The sequence below is a fragment of the Eurosta solidaginis genome, chromosome 1 (genome assembly GCF_040869045.1).
Source record: "Eurosta solidaginis isolate ZX-2024a chromosome 1, ASM4086904v1, whole genome shotgun sequence".
Classification (NCBI taxonomy): domain Eukaryota; kingdom Metazoa; phylum Arthropoda; class Insecta; order Diptera; family Tephritidae; genus Eurosta; species Eurosta solidaginis.
The window spans coordinates 296,288,716-296,304,987 of NC_090319.1; the positions used below are offsets into that span (position 1 = coordinate 296,288,716).

A 16,272-nucleotide genomic window follows, 5' to 3' on the forward strand; every position below is an offset into this window, starting at 1 on the left:
ACCGTTGGTCTGCCATCATTCGTTGGCAGCGTATGGTCATTTTGCATATGGTGGTTGTATTGTTGCCGCCCGCCATCTGGTAGTGGTTGTTGGCTATGCTATAGAAAAAGAAGGACAGGGGGGTTCAGGCTTAAATGAAAAAGGGAAGTACAGGGTGGTTATGTTGTTGTAATGCTACGTTACAGTAGCAAAGAACATAGCGTTAAGAACTGAAACTAGGGTCGGTGTCTCGGGGCTTGAGTGCCGACCATACGGCCATAGTAGTATAGCGTCAATAATTAAAAGACGAGCAGACTACTTGATTCCCTATCTGCGCTTCGAGGGAGGTCTTAAAGCCACAATAAAGGTGGATGGTTAGCGCAAGGGCGCTCAAATGGCGGACGGGCGATACATGTGCATACAGACGGTTCCAAAGAAACGGAAGGGGTATGGTCTGCGGTATACTGTGCTGATGCGGAAATAAGCATATTCTAAAAGCTGTCAGATCACTGTAGCGTTTTCCAAGCGGAAATATTAGCCGTAACCAAAGCAGTACAAAAACTCGCAGAGAATAGCTTAAACTGCAGCCGTGTTAAATTTTATATTGACAGCTAAGCACCAATTAAGGCAATAATCTCGCATAGCACAGCATCTAAAGGTATGTTAGAGTGTAAACAGTCTCTGGAAAGAATCGGGACAGGGAGAAGCATACATCTGTATTGGGTCTGAGCGCATATGGAATAGATGGGAATGAAAAAGCAGATGAACTCTCTAAAAAGGCCACATTCCTTGAAGCTTACGCCGTAGATATCCCAATTAGACTGGGCGAGATTAAAAGAAGGCGAGAGGTGCACATAATCGACCAAGGGGGAAAGGCGTGGGTACAAGGGCGGGGCTGTAATGTGTCACAAATCATTTGTACGTCTAACAACCTTAGACTAACAAAGTTATTCCCATCATTAAAAAGAGAGGACTGTATACTCATTATGATTATTCTGACTGAACACTGCCTTCTGGCGTCACATGCCTTTAAATTAGGCTTGTCCAGTGGTAGCAGATGTAGGAAGTGCGTGTTGCAGGAGGAAACGATCGAGCACATTTTGTGCTTGTGCCCTGCGCTTGCCAGGGTAAGACTCAAATTATTAAGAGAGATACAGCTGTCAGATATAGAACCAGCAAGTGGCTTAAGTCCTAGAAAGTTTCTAGTATTTGCCAAGAGGACGGAGTTATTTTATAACATAAGTCCTGGTTTTTGACTCGTTCAGTCTATGTGCGGTCCTCCCGGACCGGACAGTTGAACCCAACGTAACCTATGACTGAGGGTGAATTTAAAAAAAACAAAAAAAAAAAAAAAAAAAATTGAATGGAGCACCAGATTATATTGGTGACGGAAAAAGAATATTGCAACAGTTACAGCTTACGGCACAAGCTAGAGTTAAGTAGCCGAAAAGTGCAACGGTTATAATCTGATATTTTGTAGGTGCGTGGGATTTGTGCTGTGGTTAAGTCAAAGGAGATGACGCAGTTGTAATGGGAGTAGAACATGGAGGGGGATGGCACTGGGATTAGATATATGCATTAACGTCAATATGCCAAACGTCTGTCATTTTCGCGACTTTCTTCTTACTCTAGTTAGACAGTGCAGATTTACGCTTAAGCGCTTTTACGATTTTAAAAATTTACGCTCGATTTTTGTTAATACACTCTTCGCGCTAACAGTTATTATTTTTTTGCTTTTTGCTGGACAAAGATCGCAAACAGTCCAACAGGTCACAGGCAAGCCTGTATATGCAAAGTCTACTAAACGGATCCTCTTAGTTGGTGTTGGTTCTTAGCTTTTGTCCTTGTTAAAGAGATTTGCTTATTTATATATCTTGTTTTTATATTTCATTGTCCTTGGATTAAATTTGATAATTCCTTAATCTGAGGAAGATAACGCGCAGCTCTGAGTTACCAGTTGATGGCACAAAGAGCAAAACATAACCCAACACAGAATTCAGGACACACAAGTGAAGGCCAAGTGCTTCAGCTCTATTTTCCAATAATCCTATACACCTTAGGCTCATTTGAGATTCTTAACCAACATTCGTAGCCAATTTTTAAGGATTGCTGAGATACATGGACAAGCAAGAAAAGCCCAGCTGCTGATACCCAGAAACTTGAAAATCGTAGCAAAATTACTAGAGACGCTACTTTTCTTGGCGTATACAGCAAAATTGCGGCTGTTAACACACCATTAAGTTTTACCCAATTTTTAGCACAATCTCTTGGTATCTTCTCCCATATCAATATAGACTTAAACAAACGAGTATCTTCCTAATCTTTGAATATTTTTCACAAGACTGAGTAAAAATTTGCTTGCGGAATAACGTCTGCTAAGTATAAAAGAGAGCGAAAAAAAAAAATTTAAATACAATTCCTCTGACTCTGACATAACTATTAAATCTGTCATATATGTATACAGTTTTGTATGTGCTTCTTCAGGTTAATGTACAGGCTTTCACACATTCCAAGTAATGCATGATTCATGTTTTTTGCGATAAGACGATTTATTCAGCTACACGCTTCGATGGAGCTAACATCTCGTAATGCAGCATTTCCTTTGCATTAACACATTTTAACCTTTTCTTCATCAGCAATGTTTAAATTGTGCGAAAATAAACACATTGAGAAAGAGCTGCGCAGAAAAAAGGGGGTTAAGTCACCAAAACAGGTGTTTATGTGATGTATAGTGAGGAAGTTGACAGGCAAACTTGTATTAACAGTGCTAAAATTTAAGATTTATGTATTTAAACTAACCATAAATAAAGTGAACATTTGAAAGTAGATAGATAAAGAACTAATATAGCCTCTAAATGCGATCCTTGTTGTTCTTGTAGTGGCAAAACACTCTATCATGGCCCTTTTAAAAGTCTGTTCCGTGGATATATCTAAAGGCATTTGGCATACATAATTGAGTATGTTGAGAAACAGTGCACACCCAAGAATGAATTGGGCGTCCTTGCTGTCAAGGATATTTATCAAGGACTTTAAATTGCTACGTTGTTGTTGTTGTTGAAGCGACAATGACACCCCCCGAAGGTTTTGGGGAGTATTATCGATGTTGATGGTCCTTTGCCGGATATAGGTCCGGTAAGTTCCGGTAACAAGCATCACTAAGGTACAAGCTCCTAGTTCCAGTCCCTCGGCTGCTAAAGGAACAGGTTTCGTCATAGCTAGGTGAGGTTGACAATTGGGTGGGGGAAGCTATAAATTGCTCTGGCAACCCATTGAAAGGATTGCGCCACACAAGCCCGTGAATCATAGTCGCCTCTCACGACAGGCATACCTGCCGCGGGTAAGTTCTAAGCCCTCTTACCCGATGGGGTCGTGATAGCTACGTGTGGCGAGACGCTGTCTCCTATGTCATATCAATAATAAAAGGGCGCAGAATTTGTATAGGACGTGTTGCCGCTGCTTCTACGGGTACAAGAATTTGTATGCCTAAAAAAGCGACAACTTTTGATAAGAAGTCGATAACTTTTCAGTAAAAAATCGATATCACGCCGATTACAAAATGGTAAAAGTCGAGTAACAATCGATAGATTTTCGATAAAAAAAGATAACTATTTGAAAAAAACCGATAACTTTTCACAAAAAACGATAACACGCCGATATCAAAACGGTAACTAATAACAAATCTATAGTTTTCGATAAAAAAATCTATAACTTTTTGATAGCAAATCGACAAATGTTTGATAATATATTGATAAATGATCGAAAACTCTTGATTATAAGTCGAAACATTTCCGATAAATAAATATGTAAACGTAAGGCGCTATAACCTCCGAAGAGATCTTAGGCCGAGCTCCTTTTAATTTTTCCTAAAAATTAGCGGGCGGGACCTACTTGTTTTACGCCGACTCCGAACGGCATCTGCCAGGGAGATGAGTTTTCACTGAGAGATTTTCATGGCAAAAATACACTCGGAGTGCTTGTCAAACACTGCCGAGAGGGAACCCCGCTTAGAAAATTTTTTTTCTAATTGAAAAACCATGTTTCTAAAATTTTTGTGTTGCTTTTCCCGGGGCGTAAACCCAGCATCTTCGGTGTGGTAGGCGGAGCACGCTACCATCACACCACGGCGGCCGCCCAAAATTTTCGGTAGCGAACTGATAAATTTTCGAAAAAATCGGGTTTTTGAAACGTATATTTCGATAAATGACTCGAAATTTTGTTCCCCTACCAAGGGCTGTCATTTCAGTGTAACTCTATTTAATTTGTTTCGTCCCTACCACAAATTGTCGTCCTCGGAGTAGCTTCTTGCAGCTGGACTGCCACATACCCACCTGCTCGGGCAAAGTATTGAACCTAACCCCGGTCCCAAGCTGTGGTTCTGCTGCATATGCCGGAAAACATCTACCTCAGACGGTCATATTCTTGCGTAATGTGTGTCACGTGTAAAATATTGTAACAAATTTAGGGAAACTCCGCTTATTTTACACCTTCTGCAAACATTCGAATCGCTAAAGTGTTGAATAAATAACTTCAATATTCAGTAATGCAAAATGGTCTTTACTTACCTTGGGACTAGTACAATTATACTTTACTTCGGAATTGATAGCGTGTTTAAATCAACAGCTTTCGCTGCTTTTATACTCTCTGTTGCCTCGTTCACCCATTTCTCCTAAGGTCTAGTAACTTCGCGAACTTCATGCTTGGTTACCAGCCATATATGTACATGTATTTTTGTAGTTTATAGTCTCTCGCATAGCCATATGCGTGTGTATATGTGAGTACTACTTCGGCTGATGATTACATGTGTTTATGAGTATCTGTCAGTTGCCATGTATGTATGTGTGTAGACGATGATTGCCTTGTTTACGTACATATGAGAGGCTGCTTAGTATTGGCTTAGTGATGATAGTATCACTTAGTGATGTGAATATTCGTCACACTGCCCTCCACCTAAATCTGGTCGTGCTGATCAGACAAATCTCTCGATTTAACCACGGCTAGCCTCTCCAAATTAACCACCTTTCTATTTCGTGGTTTCCCAATGGTTTGTATGCGGTAGATGGGATCACTGATCCTCTTCACACCTTTGTACGGGCCTTCCCAACTGCACCCAAATTTGGATGGAACACCTTTCCGCCGGTGAGGGTTATATAGCAGTACCAAATCTCCCTCCAGGAAACCTTCCGAATTATTGTTCTTGTCGTACCTGTGTTTCATCTTACTAATCATTACAATGGTTCGTTCCCTAACACCTTGTTGTTTGGCCAATGGACTACTTCGTAGAGCTTGCGCTTGATGGATTGGCTTCGCATAATCAGTATCGTTCCGACATTTCACAATAGTAGTGCGCCCTGGCTTGAAACCACCCTTGCATTCTTTCTGGGAAATTCTTTCCTTCATTTTGGTGCGCCCATTTGGGTTTGTCAATGTCAGTGTTTCTGTCGCAGGTATCTTTGATTTTGTTTTGTTTAGCCCATTCGTTCCATCAACCTTTGCCCGATCTACTGCTTTTGACTTTGGTGGTCTTTGTCGAATCGCCTCCACCAGCACTCGCTTACTGCTGAAACCCTTTCTCCAAATTGAAGTAAAGTGGAACATCCTTGTTCTTATAGCGCATAATCCTTCTCTGCATATCGGTCCCGATGTCATGGTCAACTAAGAAGTCCACTCCCAATATGACTTCATCAACAACCTCTGCCACAACGAATTTGTGAAGAACCGTGACCTTCCCAATTAAGACCTCACATACCACTTCTCACTGGACTTGGTTATACTCGCCAGTAACCGTACGCAATCTTGCTCCAGGTAATGGCTTTACTCTCCTGTTGACCAAATCAAATCGGACTAGAGAATGAGATGCACCCGTATCTGCAGTCAGTATACGCTCCTTGCTATCCACATTTCCTTTGACGGTAAGTCTGCTCGATTTTCTTCAAATTTGCGAGTTAGATATCACAGGACATTCAATAGCAGGAGCTAGCTCTCGATCTTTACATCTTACTCGCTCTTGCTCATCTTCTCCAGCTTTGTCTTTAAGACCACCCATGCTGTTGAAACCACTAGGATCAAGAACGCAATGACGTGCAATGTGACCTAGCTCCCGCATTTGAAGCATTTGATAACTCTTTCACTCCGCTTTTGCGATCCTTTCAGTGCCTCCAATATTGGGTTCACCCAGTCTGGTCTTTCTACCTCCACGCGGCGTGCTTTGAGAGCCTGGCTTACACAGAAGCGATGCTGTTTCCTGAATAAGAGCATGTGATGCCATTTTTGTGAATGTAGGTTTTGGGGTTGCGTATGTAGCTTGCTTCGTTTCGACATCCCGTATTCAATTAATAAAGCTCTGGATTTTTACCCTTTCGGTGTATTCCACGGGTGCGCCCGCATTCGCTAAATGTACCAGGCTTTCAAGATCCGACGCAAACTCTTGAAATGTTTCACGAGGCCTCTGGAAGCGGTTCAGTAACTCCATTTGGTATATCTGTCTCGTATGCTCGGTTCCGTATCGCCTCTCTAGTGTGCCCATCAATGCTTCATAACTTTTATACTCTCTGTTGCCTCGTTCACCCATTTCTCCTAAGGTCTAGTAACTTCGCGAACTTCATGCTTGGTTACCAGCCATATATGTTCATGTAATTTTGTAGTTTATAGTCTCTCGCATAGCCATAGGTACATATGTTTATGAGTATCTCTCCGTTGCCTTGTATGTATGTGTGTCGATGATGATGGCCTTGTTTACGTACATACGAGTGGCTCCTTAGTATTGACTTAGTGATGGTAGTATCACTTGGTGATGTGAATATTCGTCACAATATGTTTGAACACTTCTGGTTGTTCTGGGTTAGAAGCCAACGCTCGTCGTCCACGAAATTAAACCCTAATAAAACTCCGATAACTTTTCGATGCAAAGTCGATATACTTTTGATAACATTTTCATTAATTTTCTATAAATAATCGACAAAGTTTAGTTAAAAATCGATAACTCGATTATAAAAAATTGATAGCTCATGGACAACTTTTGTTATCGATAACTAGCATTCAAATAACATTTCGATAACAGATCTATAAATACGTCGATAACAAGACGTCAATATTAAATCGATAGCTTTTCGATAAAAAACCGATCATTTTTTTATAGCAAATCGACAACTTTTGATTGATAAAAAAATTTAAAACTTTTCAATAACGAATCGACAAATTTTCGATAAATGACACGGGATCTTTTTCCAGACGAAAGGCTGTCATTTCAGTGTAACTCCATTTAATTAGTTGCGTCCTTCCCACAAATTGTCATCTTCGGAGTAGCTCCTTGCAGCAGGACTGATCTATACCCTCGTGCTCCGTCAAACTCACCCCGGTCCCAGGCTGTGGTTCTGCTGCACATGCCGGAAAAGCATCTATCTCAGACGGTGATACTCTTGCTAGTGTGTCACGCGTAAAAGATGGTTGAACCCTTCCGGTTCGGGGTTAGAAGCCAACGTTCGTCACACCCGAAATTAAACCCTAATAAAACTCTGATGAAAAATCGAAATATTTTTGATAACATTTGGATTAATTTTCTATAAATAATCGACAATCGATTGTGAAAAAGAATATCTCATTGATAACCTCTGTTATCGATAAGAAGGATACAAATAACATTTCGATAACAGATCGCTGAACAATAAACAAACCTTTCCAACACTTACGCTTATAATACATATTCCCCTATTAAATATAGCCAAATATTGTTGGCTTTTAGTTGTGTGTGATGCATCACAGATCGAGAATCTTATTAAGGATAAATGTTTCATGTAACAGTAAGGAATGACCTTATGTGTTGTACGATGTGTTTCGACAAATATTGAATTTTTTCCAACCATTTCAATACAAAAATGGTAAGATTTTTTCAAAGAAAATAAACAGATAGAAGTTGTTGTTGTTGTAGCGATAAGGTTACTCCCCGGAGGCTTTGGGGAGCGTTACTGATAGGATTGTCTTTTGCCGGATACAGATCCGGTACGATCCGGTAACACAGCACCATTAAGGTACTAGCCCGACCATCTCGGGAATGATTTATATGACCACATTAAACTTTCAGGCCATCCCTCCCCTCCAAGTTGCATGAGGAGAAAAATAAGGAAATGGTTGACGAACATGGGGATGGAGATGGCTAGCAATAAGACAGAAGTGGTTCTGGTGAGCTCAAAGCGGACTGTGGTTGGTCCTAACCATAGGAGATTATCAAATAAATTCAAAGCCCTCCGTGAAATATCTAGGAGTAATCATTGACTAAAAACTAACTTTTAGGGAGCACTTCAGGGCGGTGGGGGAGAAAGTTTCTAGAGTTAGTGGAGCCCTAACGCGAATAATGCCCAACATTGGCGGTCCAAGTGAAGCTACCCGTCAGCTATTATCCGACGTAACCAGCTCTATAATATTATATGCAGCACCAGTATGGCACGGATCTAAAATGGTCCACCAAAAACATATAATAGCAGCCTACCGCATTACTGCTATTCGAATAGCATGTGCTTATCGGACGGTGTCTGACGACGCGATCCATGTTTTATCCAGGAAAATCCCAGTAGGTCTAATCTCAGGTGAAATGGCCGATCTGTATGGCATTGGAATCAGCCGACCATCTGAAGATGCTACGAAAAGCGCAAGGTCAGGAACAATAGTTAGGTGGCAAGAATGGTGGGAAGATTCGAGAAAAGGGCGCTGGACCTTCATGCTAGTCCGGAATATAGCGGAATGGTACGAGCGAAAACACGGCGAACTAAATTACCACCTCACACAGATATTGAGCGGCCACGGCGGCGTCAAGGAATATCTACATAAGCGTGGGATAGAGGAGGATCCTTTCTGTCCAAGCTGTCCCTCCGAATTGGAAAGCGCAGAACATGTAATGTTTCACTGCCCTCGTTTTCACGGCGAAAGACTGTCTATAAGCAGAGTTTTTGGAGAGGAGCCTTCCATTAGGAATTTAGTTCCACGAATGTGCGGACAAATAGATTGTCGGATTGCTGTGAGAAAGATGGCCTTTATACTAATGACGAAATTGATGCATGCTGAAAGGGAGCGCAGAGAAAGGCGCATACGAAGTAGTGGCGACTAAATGTGCACTATGAGTTTACTGGAAACTAACTTGTAGTTAGTTTCTTTTTCTACTGGGTGGAAAGAGATTAAACAATTTTAAATAAGTTTTTAATTCACTCATACAAACATAATGACAGCCCCAAATCAGCTGTTGTTTTGAGACTACGTAGTGGTGGTTAGGTTTTGTTTTTGTTATAGTTCTAGATATGCACGCGACTGAATACAAAAAAAAGCTTTGAAGTTAAGATGTTGTGTTAAGTGAAAGCAAAACAGTTTGAAAGAACATAAAAATGTCAAACAAATCAGATAGGGGAATGTATTGATTTTTCAAAGAGCAACATTGTGCTTAGCAAAACACTTAACAAAAGCATGAGGCTAACAGCGTCATAAACCTTTCTTTTTTACAGAAACTTAGCTAATTGAATAGCCAAGTATGTTTTAACAATTTAATGCATAATGTTAACTTTGTACGCGCACTATTCGCTTCAACTCAATTACAGCGACTAAAGAGATTCTTTACGCTTTTCTCTATTGTGCCACTATTAACTGCTTTATGTTAGAAAATTATAAAATCAAATTATTTTGAAGTAGAGTAAAAACTTAATTATGGAAGCACTTATAAAGAAATCATGCTTAACTTAATTTGTTAACACTTTTTTAGAATTTCTTATTTAAATAAGAGCAAAATTGCTATGCAGAGCCAGCGAACACTTGCTTGCCACCAAGAGAATAAAATATTGAGCGAATATGAAGAGTACATAAGACTGAAATGAAATGAAGAGATATAAAACTTGTTGATTGATATGGAAAAGAGATTTTTTAAGCATTAAACAGAGCAATAAAAGGGTTTAATTACAGAGCTAGAATTAAAAGCTTAATTCCTATAGGGAACGCTGTATAAAATCATTTTGTTGGCATAGGGTATTTCATAAGAGGACCTCAGGCACTTTTTGAAGCAACTAGGGCACAAAATACCATATCATTGTTTTTTCTTATCCCCATATAAATATATATAAAATAATTATTTTTATTAAAAACTTAAAGTTGAATTCCAAGATTTTTTTCCAAATTGGGAAAAACCGTTTCGAGACATAATTTTAACTCTGCGAGTTATTGATTTTCTAGCGCTTCCTTCTCTCAAATATTACATAAAACAACGTTCTCTCTCTTCAATATACGGACTATGTGGCTGATGTTATAACAGCATACAACTGTGAACTGGAAGATCAATGGAAGTTCAATGAAAATAATGTCAATTGACCTTGTGACAACTTAAATTGGTCACAAAGCATATTGAAATTGTTTCCATATAACATAGCCACAGTTTCAAATATTATATTTATTTTTTGGACTAAAATCGACACAGACATAAAGCGGTCGACAACTAAGATAAAATATTAACAAAAATTAATGTTAAAATTAAATACAAATGTATATATTAAATTCAACCTTACATATGAAAGAAAGTTCAAAATATCAGGCCAGACGTGAGAGCATTGAAATATGCAACGCGGTAAACGAACATTAATTATTACGAAGTGGATTATTTTTGGAAAATTTTTGCCGCCAAAGTGGTAAAGGCACAAAGTATCTGGACGGTTTACCGGAAACAGCAAAATTTAGTTCACTAACAGGATCAGAAGAGTCAATCTCGCCCATAATAAGCTTATGAATAAACATTACCCCGAGTAAAGTTCATCGATTTTCTAAAGTCGGCAGACTAAAAAGGAGAAGCCTATTTCCATATGATGACAAATTCACACTAGAATCCCAGTTAAGACCACGTAGGGCAAATATAAGGAATTGCTTCTGTACCTACTCAATACGCTTTAAAAGGTTTTGATACCCTGGGCGCCAGACACACGAACAACAGTTGGTCGTACCAACGATGAGTAGAGGGTCTTAGTCAGATACGGATCATTAAACTCCTTAGCCCATCGCTTCACGAATTCGACTATTCCCGTTGCTTTGCTTACCTATAATGAAATATGCATAATAAAAGTCAGTTTTGGATCAAAAAGAACGCCTAGATCACTTACAACAGATATACGCACGAAAGGCGGGCTGTTTAACGTATACGATGTCCAACTTGGCTTTACTTGGTGAAATGTCATTAATTTGCATTTCGAGCAGTTCAAAACTAGTAAATTTGCAGTACAACAACATTGAAATGAGTCCAATTCTGCCTGTAGAAGCTCCACGCGGGAAGACTCCGAAGGCAAGTATGAGTAGCAAAGTTGAACATCATCCGCATACATAAGAGTTCGGGAATGTATGAGAATTTGTGATAAGTCATTTATATACAGGTAAAAAGTAATGGACTCAAATGACTACTCTGAGGCACAACAGACGTTACATCAAACAACGTTGAAATACTGTTTTTAAACAAACATTTTTGAATCCGATTCGCGACATAGCTTGTGAGCCATACAAGGAAATGCTTCGGAAACCCAAGTAATTCAAGCTTATAATTTAAAAGCTCATTATTGACAGAGTCAAACGATTTACAATATCAACAATATTGATGCTATGACCATACTGCTCTGCCATGTTAAGTCGAATGAAAAGCAAAATCGTGCGATTTTTGCCTCAGAATTTTTGCTTGCGACGGTAAGATTTCCTTAAAAAAAAAAGAAAAACATATTCAAAAACCTGTCTAGCAAAACCTATAGAAGTTTTTGTTGCTTCTTGTTGTTGTAGCAATATTTCGCCCCACCTAATAGCTGCGACCGATCACAAATTGTCATCAATATCCTCTAACGGGAGTCCAAGGAAACTGGCTGTTTCGACAGGGGTGGACCATAATGAAAGGGGTGTTAGAGGCGTTGGTTGCACATTACAATTAAAGAACTGGTTGGTGTCATGTGGGGACACATTGCAAGCGAGGCATATATTTTGTATGTCGGGGTTGATTCTGGATATGTAAGAGTTTAACCTGTTACAGTATCCAGAACGAAGTTCAGCCAGAGTGATTCGCGTTTCCCTGGGGAGTATGCGTTCCTCTTCCGCAAGTTTTGGGTACTGTTCCCTGAGTACTGGATTCACCGGGCAATTCCTGGCATAAAGGTCCGCCGCCTGTTTGCGGAGTTCACCAAAGACCTGCTTGTGTGTTTTTGCTTCATACGGCTGAGTTCTTAGGTGCCGTATTTCCTCAAAATGCTTACGGAGATGACTCTTTAAGTCCCTCGGCGGTGCTGGCTCATCAATCAGATATCTGTTGGGATGTCCAGGTTGCTGGGTATTCAACGGGAACTGTTTGGTTAGCATCTCATTTCTCTCCCTGATGGGGAGTATTATGATAGTTTTTGTTGCTTTTGTGTTTATCTTAAATAGCTGTAGATGGTTATGATCTTTTCCCAAATAATCATAAGGTCAAAAAGAAATTTCCCAAATAACCAAAAAGTGAAAAAAGAAGGGTCGTCAAGCTAATTGAACTTATGATTATTTGAAGTGGTCATAAGGCCATTTGAAGAAGTCTTAACATGAATTGACCTTTTGTCCGTTGACCTTATATTACCCCACCATTTAAGCCTTCCAAACCACTTTTGAGGTCAAATATCAGTATTATATCGTTGTATGTGAAAAAAATATTAAATTTTTTTGAGGTTAGAGCTTTCGAAGTATTTGCTTTTTTTATGTGTGCGTGGTCTTCAATCGATTTTGTGGGTTTTTACCTATTATATATGTAAAAGCAACGACAAAGGCGTTGCCAAATTTATTTCAATTTAAGGCTCGCAAAACTCCCAAATGTGGGCGTTGCCACGATTTTCCAAAATTTGATTCATATCTCTTTTGGGGCGCTAATCAGCTTATTGGAATTTCCCTAAAACCTATAGAATTTTCGAGTTTTAAGATATGGAAAAGTGGGTATTATTAACGCCCGATTTCGGCCATGTGCAATACTAATTCAATATGGGTTCATATTAACGTACGAAATTTGTCAAGACAAAATAATCTTCGATGTTCATAGTTTGAAATTGGGTAGTATATATCCTTCTCAATTCTGTTATACCATTACCCACGAAAGTGGAAGGAGATAAAATTATACTTTATACACTCATTGACCTCCCGCCTTCATTTCTCTATTCTCTGCTATCCCCATTTTTTAAATATTTCATATTAAAACTTTTGTTAACTAAAACCTTTTATTTCTTTTAAGAAAAAAACGTACAAACAAACAAGTTGTTTGAGACTTTTATCGCACTTATATGAGCACGTTGTCACACTCTTCCGTTCAAGCTTCCTCTCAATAAAACATAAAAAAAAAAAGTAAAAGCTCGCATCTGCTACTGCGCCTGAAAATGTGCTTTCATTTACCGCCAACAGCCCGCTGGTTGAATTTGTGTAAGTATTCGTTATTTTGGGGAGGGTCAGGTGTGTGCACGTTTCAGTGTCAGCGCTAGAATCAGTGTCGTAAGACAGCCAGCGAGCTACATGACAATGAAATGTTTTTGCTTTTTTTCTAGGAAATAAATAAAAGCATAAAATACGGAGATAACAAAGACGCTAAAGAACGTAATTTGCACATACTAAGCAGTCATCATTCTTACTGGATAATATATAGTACAAGCACATAAATAACTTAGTTTTGTGTGTATGTGTGTGTTTGTGGGTGCGTGGGTATGAGCAAACTCAAGCGCTATATTCACATTATTTTGAAGCTTTCGTAAGCACGCTTCGGCCATAAGATGTTTGGATTTTCATTGAAACTTAAATGGCTATACAAATATTTGGCGTAATAAACGTATCTATAATGAATTATAAATCGAATAAAGATTTAAAATACAACAACTGTCCAATTTGTTGAAATTTCATAAACCAGCTGCTGCTCTTCACTATAAATTAGCGGTCGTTTAGCTTTTCGGTTGGTTAGTTCAATGTCCGCTAATTGAATTACGCGCAAACAAATATTTAGAAAACAAAAGCTAGCACATAACTGTTTTTATGGCTTCCCTTCTACAAGACTTGTATTAGGGTGTATATGTGTGTGTGTGGACATAACAGTTCAAGATTATTTTTTCATTTAGCATATCCGCTACAAGAGTAGTCAGTTGCACACAAACAGCTCTGGCAAGTTTGCTGCTCACTAAGGAATAAATATTTCTATTTTGAATTTGGTTTTTTTGTTTATCAAGAAAATGGAATTTATATTTGATTGCTTCTTTGAAAATACTTTCGATAAAATTACGCGCAGTGGCCTTCAGGATCGTGCCTCGAGACGTGACGTTTTGGATCATTTGAATGCCGTTATTGGTGGTTGTAGTGATGGTGAGAATTAATTGGCATTTTATTGTTAAAAATTGTCACATTTGTTTTATTTTGTTTTTGTAGGACAGGATATGCATACTGAGGAAGTTGCTAAGATTGCTGTTTTGGCTGCAGTGCGTTATCATCGTGAGAAAAAGGGTGGAAATGGCGATGTGAGTAGAAAAGGAATGAAAGAATATTTATATAAGGGTAGGATTGAAGGCAATTAATCTAAGACTTACTTGTAAGTGGGGGATTGTAAAAACAAAATTATCTGCGAAGGTACATTTCTAAGTGGCTATTCACATTGCATGAGGTTGGAAAATAGTACAAATATATACATATATATACATTTTTTTTAAATCCTCAATTGAAAAATATTTTAGCTAATACTCAAAAATGGTTTGACCGATTTCAAAAATTTTTCCTTTCCTTTATTTAGTTGGGCTAAGTGTTCATTTATAGCAAAATAAAATCTAAATATAACTAATTTGACTGTTGTTATTCCTGCTGCTTGGGCTATTTTTATACCTGCTGTTACAACCGTTTCGTATATGCAACATTTCTCTATTTGGTATATGCTAAGAAGCGATATAAATTTAAATTTTTCCTACGCAATCAGTCCTGCCGCTTACATAATTTTTCTCGTACCAAAAAATGGCCCAAAACGCTTTTGAGTGTACCAATATCATTCTTTCCCAGTTGTGATATTAATATATATAAATTTTGTTGTCTTTTCGAACAAATTCTGTTCTTGGTTCAATTTAACTGAAATCGGGCATATATGTAGGTAGCCCTTTGCCTAGAATAATATTTATGCACTTTTTTCGGGAAATGGAGAATAGACACCAACTGGAACTGGGACTTGGGGTGAGACTGGGGCTGGGAGAAAGGGATGCAGAAGAACAAGAATAACTAGAGAGAAGAATTAAGGAGAGAGAGATAGAGTTAGAGGAAAATAGGGAGTTATATATAGATGGAGTGGAAAAGAAGTGAGAGAAAAAAACGGAGAGCTAGAAAGAGACGCAAGGAAAGAGAGAGGTAGAGGGAAGAGTGAAAAAATTGATAAGGAAAAGGGGACGAGAGGATAAGGGAAAGTAAGAGGTAAGAGCTGCTTATGTTTAGTTATGCAGATAGAGCACAGCTAAGGTAGAGCAACGTCTACCGGGTCTGCTAGTTTCATATAAAAGTCTGTTAGAATATATGAAGGCTATGTTCACTTAAACACTTCATAGATTGCGAACTGTCCGACTGCTGTTAAGCTTAACGTAATAGGTACAAAAAGTTTTGTTTTGACAACCCTTCCTCCCTGAGTTGATTTAGCAATGCCATCTACCCTTTGTAAATTCTTTTTCTTATGTATTTTGGCATGATCCTTCCTGGTAATTGAACCTAAGATCTTCAGTATGGCAGGCCGGTGCACTACGTCAAAACCATGCCAATCCGGCATTTATATGGAATATAAAACTTCCACAATTTCTCAAGAATATTTCACATGTTTCGATAGTGTACCAACTGCATAATTTCTTCCCTTTTATTGTCTTGCCAGCTTGTTCTGAACTTTGCTACTAATTCCATCCAATCCAATTTTACAATTGAACAAAAAGACTCAATCGAATGTGAACGTCACTTAAAAATGTATGGAGCTCAGAGCTTTTTTATAATTTTTTTTTGAGTTAGCTGGTTTTATTTTTGGTAATTTTAAGCGATTCTTTGCAATAAACACACTTCCTTTCCCCATCATATGCAGGAACTGCCTCCAATGAAAATTAGTTTTGAGTGAAAAGTGTAGTAATCAGTTATGACCTCGTCGTCGACGATATCGCGATTTTCTCTTATATGCTGTTTTTTTTTTTTTATCGGATGAGGAACTATATGTAAAATACCATACTTCGTTTGCTACCTAGCTAATCCAAGCTTCAACTTTCGAGCTTAATGGGAAGCACTTCAAAAGACGATACCAACGTT

General features: G+C 38.7%; 2 protein-coding genes across 4 annotated transcripts in view; one reads left to right on the plus strand and one right to left on the minus strand.

The window, feature by feature from the left end:
- Gycbeta100B (guanylate cyclase soluble subunit beta-1-like) overlaps positions 1 to 16,272 on the minus strand; it is a 522,131-nt gene that overhangs the window by 40,287 nt on the left and 465,572 nt on the right. The window lies entirely within an intron of this gene.
- stops (SOCS domain-containing protein stops) overlaps positions 13,667 to 16,272 on the plus strand; it is a 59,415-nt gene continuing 56,809 nt past the window's right edge. Inside the window, exons 1-3 of one of the 2 annotated variants that reach the window (XM_067761159.1) lie at positions 13,667 to 14,127; positions 14,193 to 14,325; positions 14,389 to 14,477. In XM_067761159.1, coding sequence (XP_067617260.1) covers positions 14,196 to 14,325; positions 14,389 to 14,477 — 219 coding nt within the window. In that variant the 5' untranslated portion in view covers positions 13,667 to 14,127; positions 14,193 to 14,195. The other variant, XM_067761158.1, reaches the window with a different exon arrangement.